General features: G+C 46.0%; 1 protein-coding gene across 1 annotated transcript in view; it reads left to right on the forward strand.

Annotated features, from left to right (window-relative positions):
- The window catches only part of PTGIS (prostaglandin I2 synthase), a 55637-nt gene that overhangs the window by 21026 nt on the left and 21250 nt on the right, over positions 1-13361 (forward strand). The window contains exon 5 of the mRNA XM_035298882.3: positions 3128-3279. Coding sequence (XP_035154773.1) covers positions 3128-3279 — 152 coding nt within the window. The remainder of the gene's footprint in view (positions 1-3127; positions 3280-13361) is intronic.

A 13361-nucleotide genomic window follows, 5' to 3' on the forward strand; every position in this document is an offset into this window, starting at 1 on the left:
CTATTTGCTGACACATACAGGCACGTGGGTACAATTATAGTGTGTGTGCATATGATGTGTGTAGACTCAGCTCATTGAATGCTCACAATCACTCTAGGTGGCTGGCACTTTACATGCTCCATTGGACAGATGAGAAAACTGAGACCTGGAGAGCCTGAGTCATTTGCCCAGAGGCCTGTGTTGGGGTCAGGGCAGGTTCCGCCCAGAAGCGATGCAAACAGTGTCAAGGGCTGTAATTGGCTGGTCCACCGATGACAATTACAATTACTGTGGATGATGCTGGTCTGGTCCACGCTGTCATTGTTTGAGGGGACTGAGGTCAAGAGAGGGGCAGCCAAAATGGCCCAGCAAGTTCACAGTAGGAGTTCTCCCACGTCTCCTGGCTCTTGGGTCTCTGTGCAGACAAAGAAGCCGGCGAGAAAGCTGAAGCACTGGGGGAGGCAGGCTTGGGGGGCAGCAGGGTCTGGATAGGCTCTGTGGTACAGCAGGCATGGGGGAATCAGCTCAGGGGGAATCAGATGTAAATCCATACCTGTAAATCAGTAACTGTGTCCTTAGGGCCTGAGGCCTGGGCTGGAGTGCCTGCCACCTGGCTTGCCAGCTGTGGGCCTTTTCACTGCCATCTGCAGCCCCTGAAATAGAAAGGGAATGGGCAAGTTGGATGGCAGGGACACAGATGTGAAAGAGCTGCAGATTCAGGTAGCCCAACCATGAGGTGCCACCTCCTACACTTGCCAGCCTGGCCTGTTGGCCCTGGCCTCACTGACTCACACCCAAAGCTCTCCTGTCCTCACCCTGTAGGCCTGGCCTCCCCTCCTCCCACCTGCCTCCTTGCTGAGCCTTGAACAGGCCAGGCACACTCTCTCTTTATGGCCTTTGTTGTTTCTGTCCCTTCGCCTGGGAATGCGGTTCCCCACACATCTGTGTGGCTCCCACCCAACTTCTTCAAGCCTCATCGCGAGCGCCACCTGCTCAGAGAGGTCCTTATTGAGTTCCAGTTTCGTGATGGCCCTCTCCCCTGACGCAGCTAGGTTAAGCTTTACTTTTCTTTATGGCTCTAGCGCCGCCTGTGGGTCGTGTGTGTATTTACACATGGGATTATCCAGTCTTCAGCCAGGCTGTTTTGATACGGAGCTGCTGGAGGAGGGGCCTTCACTTCCACAGTGCAAAACCTTGTGGTCCCGAGTTTACTTTTTTCTTTTTAAAGACATCGTTTCGTTCTTTTGCCCAGGCTGGTGCAATGGCCCCATCTCTGCTTACTGCAACCTCCATCTCCCAAGTTCAAGCGATTCTCCCGCCTCATCCTCCCAAGTAGCTGGGATTACAGGCATGTGACACCACGCCCAGCAAATTTTCATATTTTTAGTAGAGACGGTTTCACCATGTTGGCCACGCTGGTCTCAAACTCCTGACCTCAGGTGATACACCCGCCTCAGCCTCCCAAAGTGCTAGGATTACAGGTGTGAGCCACTGCGCCCGGCGGGGTGTACTTTTTTGGTTGATTTTTCATTGCCTGCTTTGGTAGAAATATATGTACGGGGAGATGGTTCTCTGAGTTAGGAAAAAACAACAGTGCAAGTGTGAAGGCAAATGACAACTACTGTCAACTGCAGCGTCACCAAGACCACAGGGCCTCGTGGGGACCACGGTGGCCTGGCGAGCACGTGTCTCTCCGAAAAAGGGGGCTGCAAGTCTGCTCCTGCCAGGTTGCCAGCTAGATCCCTTTTTCAAGATGAGATGAGGGGGAAATCCAGATTTTGTGAGTTTCCCCAAATGTTTGAAGGTAGCTTTAGTTTGTGTTCAGGAAAACTCCCTTGATAAACACACTTGTGGACTGAATCCAGTTCGTGGGCTGTACCTTTACAACTTCTGCCATCACTGGGCAGGCGAGGGACAGGGCAGGGACTGCACAGGGCTCTCCGGCCCCCACCCACCCTCATTCCTGCTTCCACTCTCTCCTCATCCTCATCTGGGGAAACCCCTCTCCTGGGAGGTCCTGGTCCCTCGTCTGCACAGGGACCCAGGAGCTCAAGGGGAGGATGAGAGGGTAAGGCCCCGGGCGTTGGTTGTGTCTCTGCTGAGGCCCCAGCCCTACCCACCTCGTGGACAGAATGAAAACCTGCAGTTTCTCTCCTAGGACTGAGGTCAGCAGGCTGGGCAGGGGCTGAACTCCTGGGGTATTTAAAGGGGGCTGGAGGTGAAGGTGTGTCCTCTGAGTGTGCTTGTTGAGTGTGTGTGTGTGTGTGTGCATGCCTCAGTGAGAACACATGCTAGCTCCCATGTCTCACCTTTTTTCACACCTGACCAGGCCCTGTCCTCCTTCTCAGGCCTCTCAGAGCCACTCAGGTCAAGCACAACCTTCCCACTGATGCAAATGCCCTGCCCTGTGTGGCAGCCCTGACAGCCCCAGGCCCTCCCACCCTCTGCCTGACACCCCAGTTCCAGTGCCTGCACCAGCCACACCTGGCACCTCTCCCACCAGGCACGGCTGCATCCTCAGCTCTGGGCCTTTGCACAGGCTGTGACCACGTTCCTCTTCTGCTTCCCCCATCATCCTGTAGGTTTCAGCTCAAAACCTGCCTCCTCTAGGAAGTCTGCCCTGAATCCCTCCCTGGGAGCAGTCGTCTCCTCCCCTTCTCTGTGCCCCCGTCTCAGCATAGTCCCCTCGAGCTCTCTGCTGCAGCCTCATCAGCCTCCTTGCTGCTCCCAGCACCAAGCTTCCTCTGCCTAAGGACGTCGCACCTGCGGCTTGCTCTGCTTCCGACCCCTCCCTCCGCTCTGCCCATGGCTGATCCTTCTCAGCCTTCAGCTGTCAGCTTAATGCCAGCCCCTCCCTCACCTGGCACCTGACACCAAGACCCTGCCCTCCCATCCTGCTACCCAGCTTTGTGTCTGACAGTGCCACAGGGCACCAGCTGGCACATTACTCATTTTACTCATCCTCTTGTCTGTTGTCTGTCTCCCTGGGCTGAGGGGTTAGCTCCTTGAGGACAGGGATTTTTGTTTTTTTCACTGCTGACTGTTCAGTGCCCAGAACAGTCCCTCGAACACAGTAGGATTAGTAGATGCTTACCGGATGTACGAATGAAGCTTCTAAGAACCTCTGACCCTCTGTCTATCACCCCAGAGCTGGCTACCTGACTCTTTACGGAATTGAGGCGCTGCCACGCACCCATCAGAGCCAGGCTGAGGACCGCATCCATTCAGCTGATGTCTTCCACACCTTCCGCCAGCTCGACCGGCTGCTCCCCAAACTGGCCCGTGGCTCCCTGTCAGTGGGTGAGCACCATGGGGGCCCCAGTGAGCGGTGGGGAGGATAGAAAGACCCAGAGGGGGAGCCCAACTCAAGGTGGAGGACCAGCAGCAACACAGGCAGAAGAACATCCAATGCCCTGTGAGGCAGTAAGATCCCCATCACTGGGGGTATGCAAGAGCGCGATGGTGGGGAGCCAGGGCTTGGACCAGAGCTTGGGTTCCTGGTGGAAATCCCAATCAGTGCATTTGGAGTGGGGCCTGAGAATCTCTGGGTGTGTGTGTTCCTTTTTTTTTTGTTTTAAGGTTTGAGTTGCTTTAAAGGTTTTTACAAGTAGTTCATGCTCATTATACAAAATTCAAGCTACATAGAATAATTTAGAAGGAAGAATAAAAGAGGTCTCCACTTTCTCCCCAGCATCAGCCCACCACTTCCCTCTATAGAGGCAACCACCATCACTAGCTTGGAGTACATCCTGGGAGCACTTTCTCTAAACAGACACACAGTTGTGTGTTATTTTTATTGTTTTTTATTTTTGAGGCTTTTAACTTCTTTTTTTTTTTTTTTTCCTGAGGTATGATTTATATGCAGGAAAGCACACACATCTACATGCACTGAGAGGCCAGACATGGGGCTCACGCCTGTAATCTCAGCAATTTGGGAGGCCGAGGTGGGTGGGTCACTGGAAGTCAGGAGTTCGAGACCAACTTGATCAACATGGTGAAACCCCGTCTCTACTAAAAATACAAAAGTTAGCCAAGCATGGTGGCAGGCACCTGTAATCCCAGCTACTCAGGAGGCTGAGGCAGGAGAATCACTTGAACGTGAGGTTGAGGTTGCAGTGAGCCAAGATCACGCCACTGCACTCTAGCCTGGATGACAGACAGATTCCATCATAAATAAATAAATGCACGGAGAGGTAGATCTAAACATTTTATGCTCTTTCCCAGCCGTTATTCAACCCGCCCCCAGGCAACCACTGTACTGGTTTCCTTTACCTCCAATTAGTTTTGACTATTCTTCAACTTCCTAGGAATGGAATCACACAGTATGTGGCCTTTTATGTCCGGCTTCTTTCACTCAACGTAATGTTGGGAGATTCATCCAGGTTGCTGTATGGATCAGTAGTTCAATTTTTATTTTTTTATGTTTTTGTCTTAAAAACAATTTTTTTTTAGATGGGGTCTTCCTATGTTACCTCTACTGGTCTTGAACTTCTGAGCTCAAGCAGTCCTCCTGCCTTGGCCTCCCAAAGTGCTGAGATTACAGGAGTGAGCCACCATGCTTTTTTATTTTTAATTTTTCTCTGAACCAGGTCTCACTCTGTCACCCAGTCTGGAGTTCAGTGGTGCAACCTCGGCTCACTGCAGCCTCAACCTCCTGGGCTCAGGTGATCCTCCCACCTCAGCTTCTTGAGTAGCTGGGACTATAGGTATGTGCCACTATGCCTGGCTAATTTTTAAATTTTTGTAGAGATGAGGTCTCATTGTTTCCCAGGCTGGTCTCCAACTCCTGAGCTGAAGCAATCCTCCCATCTTGGCCTCCCAAAGTGTTGGGATTACAGACGTGAGTCACTATGCCTGGCCAACAGCTTGCTCTTTTTATTGCTGTATAGCATTTCACTAGAGTAATATACCACGATTTGTTTATCCATTCCTGGTTGATAGACATTTGAGTAGTCCCCAGTTTGGAGCTGTTAGGAAGAGTTTGTTGTGAATACTCTTCTATGTGTCTTTCAGTGCAGATGTGACCTCATTTCTCTTAGCTGATGGCCTGTGCTTTTTCTTTTTTTGAGATGGAGTCTCGCCCTGTTGCCCAGGCTGGAGTACAGTGACACAATCTCAGCTCACTGCAACCTCCGCCTCCTGTATTCACGCTGTTCTCCTGCCTCAGCCTCCTGAGTAGCTGTGATTACATTTTTGTAGAGATAAGGTCTCATTGTTTCCCAGGCTGGTCTCCAACTCCTGGTCACACCACCCCAGACTAATTTTTGTATTTTTAGTAGAGACGGGGTTTTGCCATGTTGGCCCGGCTGGTCTTAAACTCCTGACCTCAAGTGGTCCATCCACCTCGGCCTCCCAAATCGGCCTGCTGGGATTATAGGTGTGAGCCACTGTGCCCAGCCTGGCCTATGCTTTTATAACTTAGATATATCACACTAGAAGAATTGTTCCACCACTTAGAGATTTCACTCAACTCCATGTCTACAGTATTTCCACATCGATTTGTGAGAATCTACCTCATTTATTTTTGGCTGCAGAGTGGACTCAGTGTTGGTAAAGAGTGTCCTGGCTATTTCCATGTGCAGGAGCTGTAGGAACCACTGGGCTGTGCCATTCCCTGGGTCATGTACCCCAAACTTCCCGGATGAGCGTTGCTCATAACATAGTTCTTGAGCCCCATCCAGGTCCATAGGAATTCAGATCCCCAGGGGACAGCCTGGAAAACTGCCTGTCTGACAAGCGCCCTGGAAAGGTTGGGAAGTGCTGTGTGTGCTGTGCTCAGACACCTGCAGCAGAGGCCTGGATTTAAATTCCTGCTCTGCTGCTTCCTTGCTGGTGACTCGGAGCAAGTTACTTCTACTGGCTCCAGCTCCTTTCTCTGGAGGGACTGTGGAAGGGAGTAGCTAAGACAGAGTCTGAGCTCTCGGGGTTTGAAGGGCTTTACCAGCTCCCACTCCCTGCATATGAGACATCTGGCCCGGCATGGTGGCTCATGCCTATAATCCCAGCACCTTGGGAGGCTGAGGTGGGTAGATCACGTGAGGTCAGGAGTTCAATGCCAGCCTGGCCAACATGGCGAAACCTTGTCTCTACCACAAATACAAAAAATTATCTGGGCTTGGTGGCACATGCCTGTAATCCCAACTACTCAGGAGGCTGAGGTGAGAGGATCACTTGAGCCTGGGAGACAGAGGTTACAGTGAGCCAAGATCGTGCCACTGCACTCCAGCCTGGGCAATAGCGCGAGACTCCGTCTCAAAACAATAACAAAAATGAAAAACCGAGACTTTTTTTAGCCCTCAAATGGCTGTTTCAGTTGTTAGCCCTTTCCCTCTGAGAGAGGCCAATATTCTTTCTTTCTTTCTTTTTGCTTTTATAGTATTTCATTGTACTTGTATCTATTCTACCATCTGGTGATTTCATTTCTGTCTGCCCACTTCCTGGAAATGGTTTTGCCAGGTCAAAGGCCATATACTTTAACATTTTTATCTGCTTCTGTCACGTCATTTCCAAAACCATAGAGCAATTCAGCCGCCTCCCTAAAGGGAAGAAATCTGCTCCACCAGATGCCATCCGTCTTTCCATTTGTTTGCTAATCTGTTGGGCAGAGGTGGGTAACTTATTGTTTTAATTTGCATGTGACCACAACCTTGCCAACATGCAGTTATCAATCTTTAAACCATTGCCCATCTGATGGGCAAGAAAGGACATCTGGGTCTATGTGGCATTTCCCTGATGACTGTGATGAAACAAACATCTTGGGTGTGTGTTTTGTTTGTTTTGTTGTTGTTGTTATTTTGAAACAGGGTCTTGCTCTGTCACCCAGGCTGGAGTGTAGTGGCGAGATCTTGGCTCACAGCAATCTTGACCTTCCAGGCTCAAGTGATCCTCCCAACTCAGCCCTCTGAGCAGCTGGGGCCACAGGCATGTGCCGTTGCACCTGGCTGATTTTTATATTTTCTGCGTTTCAGTACCCGTTTGCATTTCCTCTTTGTGAGTTGGCTGTTTGTGTCCTTTATCAACTTTTTAGAAGCAACTCATTTGATCTTGTTGAATCTTGCCGTCCATGCTGGAAGGTTGGTATTAACATACCCTTGTTGCAGATAAGGAAACTGAGGCTCAGGGAGGTGAGATCACTTGTCTTAGATAAGCAGTTGGTAGGTAGAAACTTGGTCTGTTTGATTGCAAAGTCCTGTGCATAAAGCACCTGCCACATCTTAGCACTGATTGGTTCCCCAGGAAAAACTGGGTTTCTCCACTTCCCTTTCGACCATACAGATGCTCCAGAGGAGTCTGGTTAGACGTTGAGGAACTCCCCCCGACTATCACTCTGGGAGCAGCCCTGGGCTGGGTAGAGGAAGGCTGCATTTCTCAATGTGAGCAGCAGGTGGCAGTGTGGGAGGGCGATTTCTCAGTTGGGACCAGAGGCATGTGGGCAAAGCAGCCCCCGAACTTTGCTGTGGGGTGTGTGAAGCATTGCAGCCTCTTTTGGCAGAATCTGCCAAAACATAAAATAAAGTGCACGTTCCTTTGATCCTGTACTTCCACTTCTAGGAATTTATCCTACAGAAATGCTTGCACATGTCTGCAGATACACAAACTTATTCATTGTCACATTGCTTATCATTGCAAATGCTAGAAACAATTTTAAAGTCCACAAGTAAGGGCTAATTAAATAAATTATGGATTCACCTACAGGCCAACTAAGCATTTAAAACAGAGTGGGACATACTGGTAGTGAATGAAATCTATGCTTACAGAAAAAGAGAAAGGTGCAGGCAGTGGGTAGACTATGTCACTATATATATATATAGTGTATATATATATATAGTGCATATATATAGTGTATATATATATATAGTGCATATATATAGTGTATATATATATACACACACACATACATACACATATATACATGTATACACACATATATACATATAAACACATATATACATACATATACATATATACATATATATAGCATTTCCTTTTGCTTTCCTTTAGCATATATATATGTGTGTGTATATACATATATATAGCATACATATATGTGTGTGTGTGTGTATATATATATATATATATATTTTTTTTTTTTTTAAATTGAGTCTTGCTATGATACCCAGGCTGGAGTGCAGTGGCATGATCTGAGCTCACTGCAACTTCTGCCTCCCAGGTTCAAGCAATTCTCCTGCCTCAGCCTCCTGAGTAGCTGGGATTACAGGCATGTACCACCACACCCAGATAATTTTTCTGTACTTTTTAGTAGAGCTGGGGTTTCTCCATGTTGGCTAGGCTGGTCTCGAACTCATTACCCCAAATACATTTAAAAATTAAAAAAACAAACAAACAAACATATTTTAAAAGAAAATCCCTTGAGAACTCTTAAACCATTGAGTCTGGTGTTTCTCACATAGTAGGTAGTTGGGGACAGGGGACAGTTAAACAGACCCCCAGGCTAAGCATAGTGCTTCCATCTAGAACATTTATTTTACTGGATTATTTTGGGGACGGTTTATTTGAACATTGTTTTGGGAAAAAAAGCATTCTTATATCAAAGAATCACAGAGTCTGATACAAAATTCTAATGCAATTCCAAGGTAAAACCCAAAACTTTAAAGACATGTCTCTACTGGGGGCCTCTCTGTACTATGCCCCCAGATCTGGAGGGCCTAGAGGGGTTTCCCAGAAAAAACTCGAGAGGTACTCAAGTCTGGGTCCTTGTTTTTTGGATGAGGAGACTGAGGTCCAGAGATGAGCAGGGGCTCAGCCAAGGCCACATGGCATGGAGACTCTGGGATTTAAACGAGATTCACCAATCTGATTTAAATTGCTGAGCTGCCAATCACCGTGGGCCTGACACCCCTGATTCATGGGATTGAGTCATTGCACAAATAAATAATATCTCAAAATAATGGCAAGAATGTAGCAAGTAGTATTTTACAAACCTCTACCAATGCCAACATGTTCTGTGTGTGATCTTTCTGAATCCTCCTAACAACCCTATGAGCCAGGTGGCCCTCATTTTACACATGGGGGAAATTGAGGCTCAGAGATGCAAAGTGACTTGGCCAAGTTCTTCTTGCTAGGAAGGGAAGAGCTGGGATTTCAACCTGGGGTTCTCTCTGTCTTCAAACTTTGTGCTCTGTATTTCACAATTTATTATTATTTCTTAATTATAGAAGCAATTCCTGAGCATGTTCTCCTTGGGCTAATACTTGGCTAACATTCAGCAAGATTTGTTATTTAATAATACAGCTGTTTATTAGGTCTGTGTCAGGCATCTCTGTGCTTTAGATGTTAACGCATTCGATCTGTATATCACCCTGTGTGTTGGGTACTTTTATTATCCTCGTTTACAGGCAAGAAAACTGAGGTGCTGAGAGGTGAGGTGACTTGTTCAAGGTCAGGCCCTCTGCTACAGTGCTTGGCCTCTTAACTGGGCTCCCCTGACTTTTGTAATAAAAAAAAAAGTCAAATATTACAAAAAGGAAAATTCCCTTTGAGCACATTCCCTCTAAATTTATTCCCAGGTAACTACTGCTATCAGTTTGGTGTTATCCTTCTAGAACAGTGCTGTACAGAGACATATCATGAGAATCACATTTGTAATTAAAAATTTTCTATTAGACACATTAAAAAAGAAAAATAAAGAGGTGAAATCGATTTTAATAACACATTTTATTTAGCTAATATATCTAAAATATTATTAGCATTTCAGCAGGCAACCAATGTTGAAAATTATTAATGAGATATCTTACATTTTGTTTCTCATGCTGACTCTGGAATCCAGTGTCTACCTTACCCTGTATTAAACATGGCTGCATTCAAGCCAGCCCCTTACCCTGTATTAAACATGGCTACATTCAAGCCAGCCCCTTACCCTGTATTAAACATGGCTACATTCAAGCCAGCCCCATTTCAAATGCTCTGTAATCTCCTGGGGCTTGTGGCCACTCTGTTGCTTAGAGCAACACTTGGCCTTTATGCACGCATTAAAATACAGCACGAGGCTGCACACAGTGGCTCACACCCATAATCCAGCACTTTGCCAGTTTGGGAGACCAAGGCAGGAGGATCATTTTTGTTCAAGAGTTTGAGGCTAGCCTAAGCATTATAAAGAGACCTTGTCTCTACAAAAAAAAAAAAAAAAAAGTTAAAAAAATTAAAACATTAGCCAGGTGTGGTGGCTTACACCTGTAGTTTCAACTACTCAGGAAGCTGAGGTGGCAGGATCACTTGAGCCCAGGGGGTTGAGGCTGCAGTAAGCCAGGACTACGCCATTGCACTCCAGCCTGGCTGACAGAGCGAGACCTTGTCTCAAAAGGAAAAAACCAACCAAACAGCAAATTGTACTGGAATCCAAAGTAGACGGCAAGCTTCTGTTTTCCCAGTGGGAAGGATTTTAAAATTTTGTCTTTTTTTGTTTTTTTTGGTCGACTTCAATATTGAAATAATTAGGAATGGAAATAAACCTTGGAAAGTGAGACTCTGGCTAAGACAGGACTGCTGTGTATGTAAATACGTGATAGAATGTTATTCAGCCATAAAAAGGATAATCCTGCCCTTTGTAACAATATGAATGAATTTGGAGGACATTATTGTAAGTGAAATAAGCCAGACATAGAAAATCAAATACTGCATGATGTCATCGATATGTGGGAGCTAAAAAAAGTCAAATTCAGAAAAACAGAGTAGAATAGTGGTTACCAGGGCCCAGGAGGTGGGGAAATGGGGACATGCTGGTTGAGGGTATAAACTCTGAGTTACAAGATGAATATGTTCTGAAGACCTAATATACAAAATGGTGAGCACAGTTAATAACAATGTATCGATACTTGAAATTTACTACCAGAGTGGATCTTAAGTTACACACACTCACCAGTGTGCATGTAACTATGTGACGTGATGGATATACTGATTAGTTTGATTGTGACAATCATTTCACACCATGTGTATATCAAAACATCATGGTGTACAACTTAGGATTTTCATTTGTCAATTATACCTCAGTTAGGCTGGAAAAAATTAACAGCAGTAAGTCTCCTTCCTTTTCTTGTCACACCCCTTCCACCAATTCCCACTGCTCATAATTGACTAGTTTTATTAGCTTCAAGTGGATCCTTCTAGAGTTCATTCATGCAAGTGCAAGTGAATGTGACTATATTCTTATTTTCCTCTTTTTACACAAATGTACTAAACACGTGGTTGCTGGCACTTGCTTTGTCCTAACAATATATCATAGCAGTAGATAAATCTTGGGTAAGTAACTTAGTGTGTCCCCTGCACTGCTCTAAGGGACATACAAATGTAAACTGATTTGATCCACAATCTAATCGCTGCTATATATCTTTTGTCTTTGAGAGAGTCTTGCTCTGTTGTCTAGGCTGGAATGCAGTGGAGTAATCTCAGCTCACTACAACCTCCACCTCCTGGGTTCAAATGATTCTCTTGCCTCAGCCTCCTGAGTAGCTGGGACTACAGGTGCCTGCCACCATGCCCAGCTAATTTTTGTATTTTTGGTAGAGATGGGTTTCACCCTGTTGGTCAGGCTGGTCTCAAAGCCCTGACCTCAGGTAATCTGTCCATCTTGGCCTCCCAAAGTGCTGGGATTACAGGAGTGAGCCACTGCACCCTGCCCACTGCTACATTTTTATCCTGTGTTTTTTGCCAGGCAGGACAGAGCAGGATGACACAAGATTTCAACACACTACTCAGAAGAGCATGTAATTTAAAACTTATGACTGTTTATGTCCGGACTTTTTCATTTAATATTTTTGGACCATGGTTGACCATGGGTAACTGAAACCTTGGAATTCAAATTATTTTTGTTTTGTTTTGATGGAGTCTCGCTCTGTCACCCCGGCTCCATCTCAGCTCACTGCAACCTCCACCTCCTGGGTTCAAGCGATTCTCCTGCCTCAGCCTCCCGAGTAACTGGGATTACAGGTGCCCACCATCACGCCAGGCTAATATTTTGTATTTTAATAGAGACAGGGTTTCACCATGTTGGCCAGGCTGCTTTCGAACTCCTGACATCAGGTGATCTGCCCACCTTGGCCTCCCAAAATGCTGAGATTACAGGTGTGAGCCACCACGCCCAGCCAGAATTCTAATTCTTTATTATACAACACTATCTTTGACTCATTTGCCAAATGACGTTCATTTGATCTTTTTAAAAAATTGTGGTAAAATAATATATAACATAAAATATGCTATTTAACCACTTTAATTGTACAGTTCAGTGGCAGTAAACACATTCACAAAGTTGCATAACATGCCATTATCTATTTCCAGAAACGTTTCATGATCCTAAACGAAAGCTTGGTGCCCATTAACCCATAATTCCCCACCTGCCTCTCCTCCCAGCCCATCGTATCTTCTCTCTGTCTCTGAATTTCTTGCTCTAGGAATCTCATATAAGGGACATCATACAATATTTGTCCTTTTGTGTCTGCTTATTTCACATAGCGTAATATTTTCAAGGTTCGTTCGTGTTGTAGTATTTGTCAGAATTTCTTTTATTGTTTTCCTTTCTTTTCTTTTTTTTTTGGGCTGGGGGAGACAGAGTCTTGCTCTGTCACCCAGGCTGCGCAGTGGTGTGCTCTTGGCTCACTGCAACCTCCACATCCTGGGTTCAAGCAATTCTCCTGCCTCACCCTCCTGAGTAGCTGGGATTACAGGTATGCGCCACCATGTCCAGCTTTTTCTTTTCTTTTTTTTTTTGTATTTTAGTAGAGACAGGGTTTCGCCATGTTGCCCAGGCTGGTCTCTAACGCCTGAGCTCAGGAAATCTGCCCACCTTGGTCTCCCAAAGTGCTAGGATTACAGGCGTGAGCCACCAAGCCTGGCATATGGGTCAGAATTTCATTCCTTTTTAAGGCTGAATAATAATACGTTGCATGCATGTATTGCATTCTGTTTATCCATTCACCTATCGATGAACACGTGGGTTGTTTCCACCTTTTGGCAACTGTGAATAATGCTTTTGTGAACACTGGTGCTCGAGTGTCTGTCTGAGTCTCTGGTTTCAGTTCTTTGGGGTACGTACCTAGAATCGGAATTCCTGGATCATATGACAATTCTTTCTTTCACTTTCTGAGGGACTGCTAAACTCTTTTTCACAGCAACTGCAGTATTTGACATTCCCACCAGCAATGCATGAGGGGTCCAGTTTCTCCAGGTGCTCAGCGTCACTTATTTTCTGTTTTTTAACTAGCAGCCATCCTCATGGTTGTGAGTGGTGTCGCACTCTGGCTTTGATATGCATTTTTCTAATGACTAACGGTGTTGAGCATCTTTTCATGTGTTGATCAGCCGTTTGTATCTCTTCTTTGGAGAAGTGTCTGTTCAAGTCCTTTGCCCATTTTTGAATCAGGTTGTTTTTT

The sequence above is a fragment of the Callithrix jacchus genome, chromosome 5 (assembly GCF_049354715.1).
Source record: "Callithrix jacchus isolate 240 chromosome 5, calJac240_pri, whole genome shotgun sequence".
NCBI lineage: Eukaryota > Metazoa > Chordata > Mammalia > Primates > Cebidae > Callithrix > Callithrix jacchus.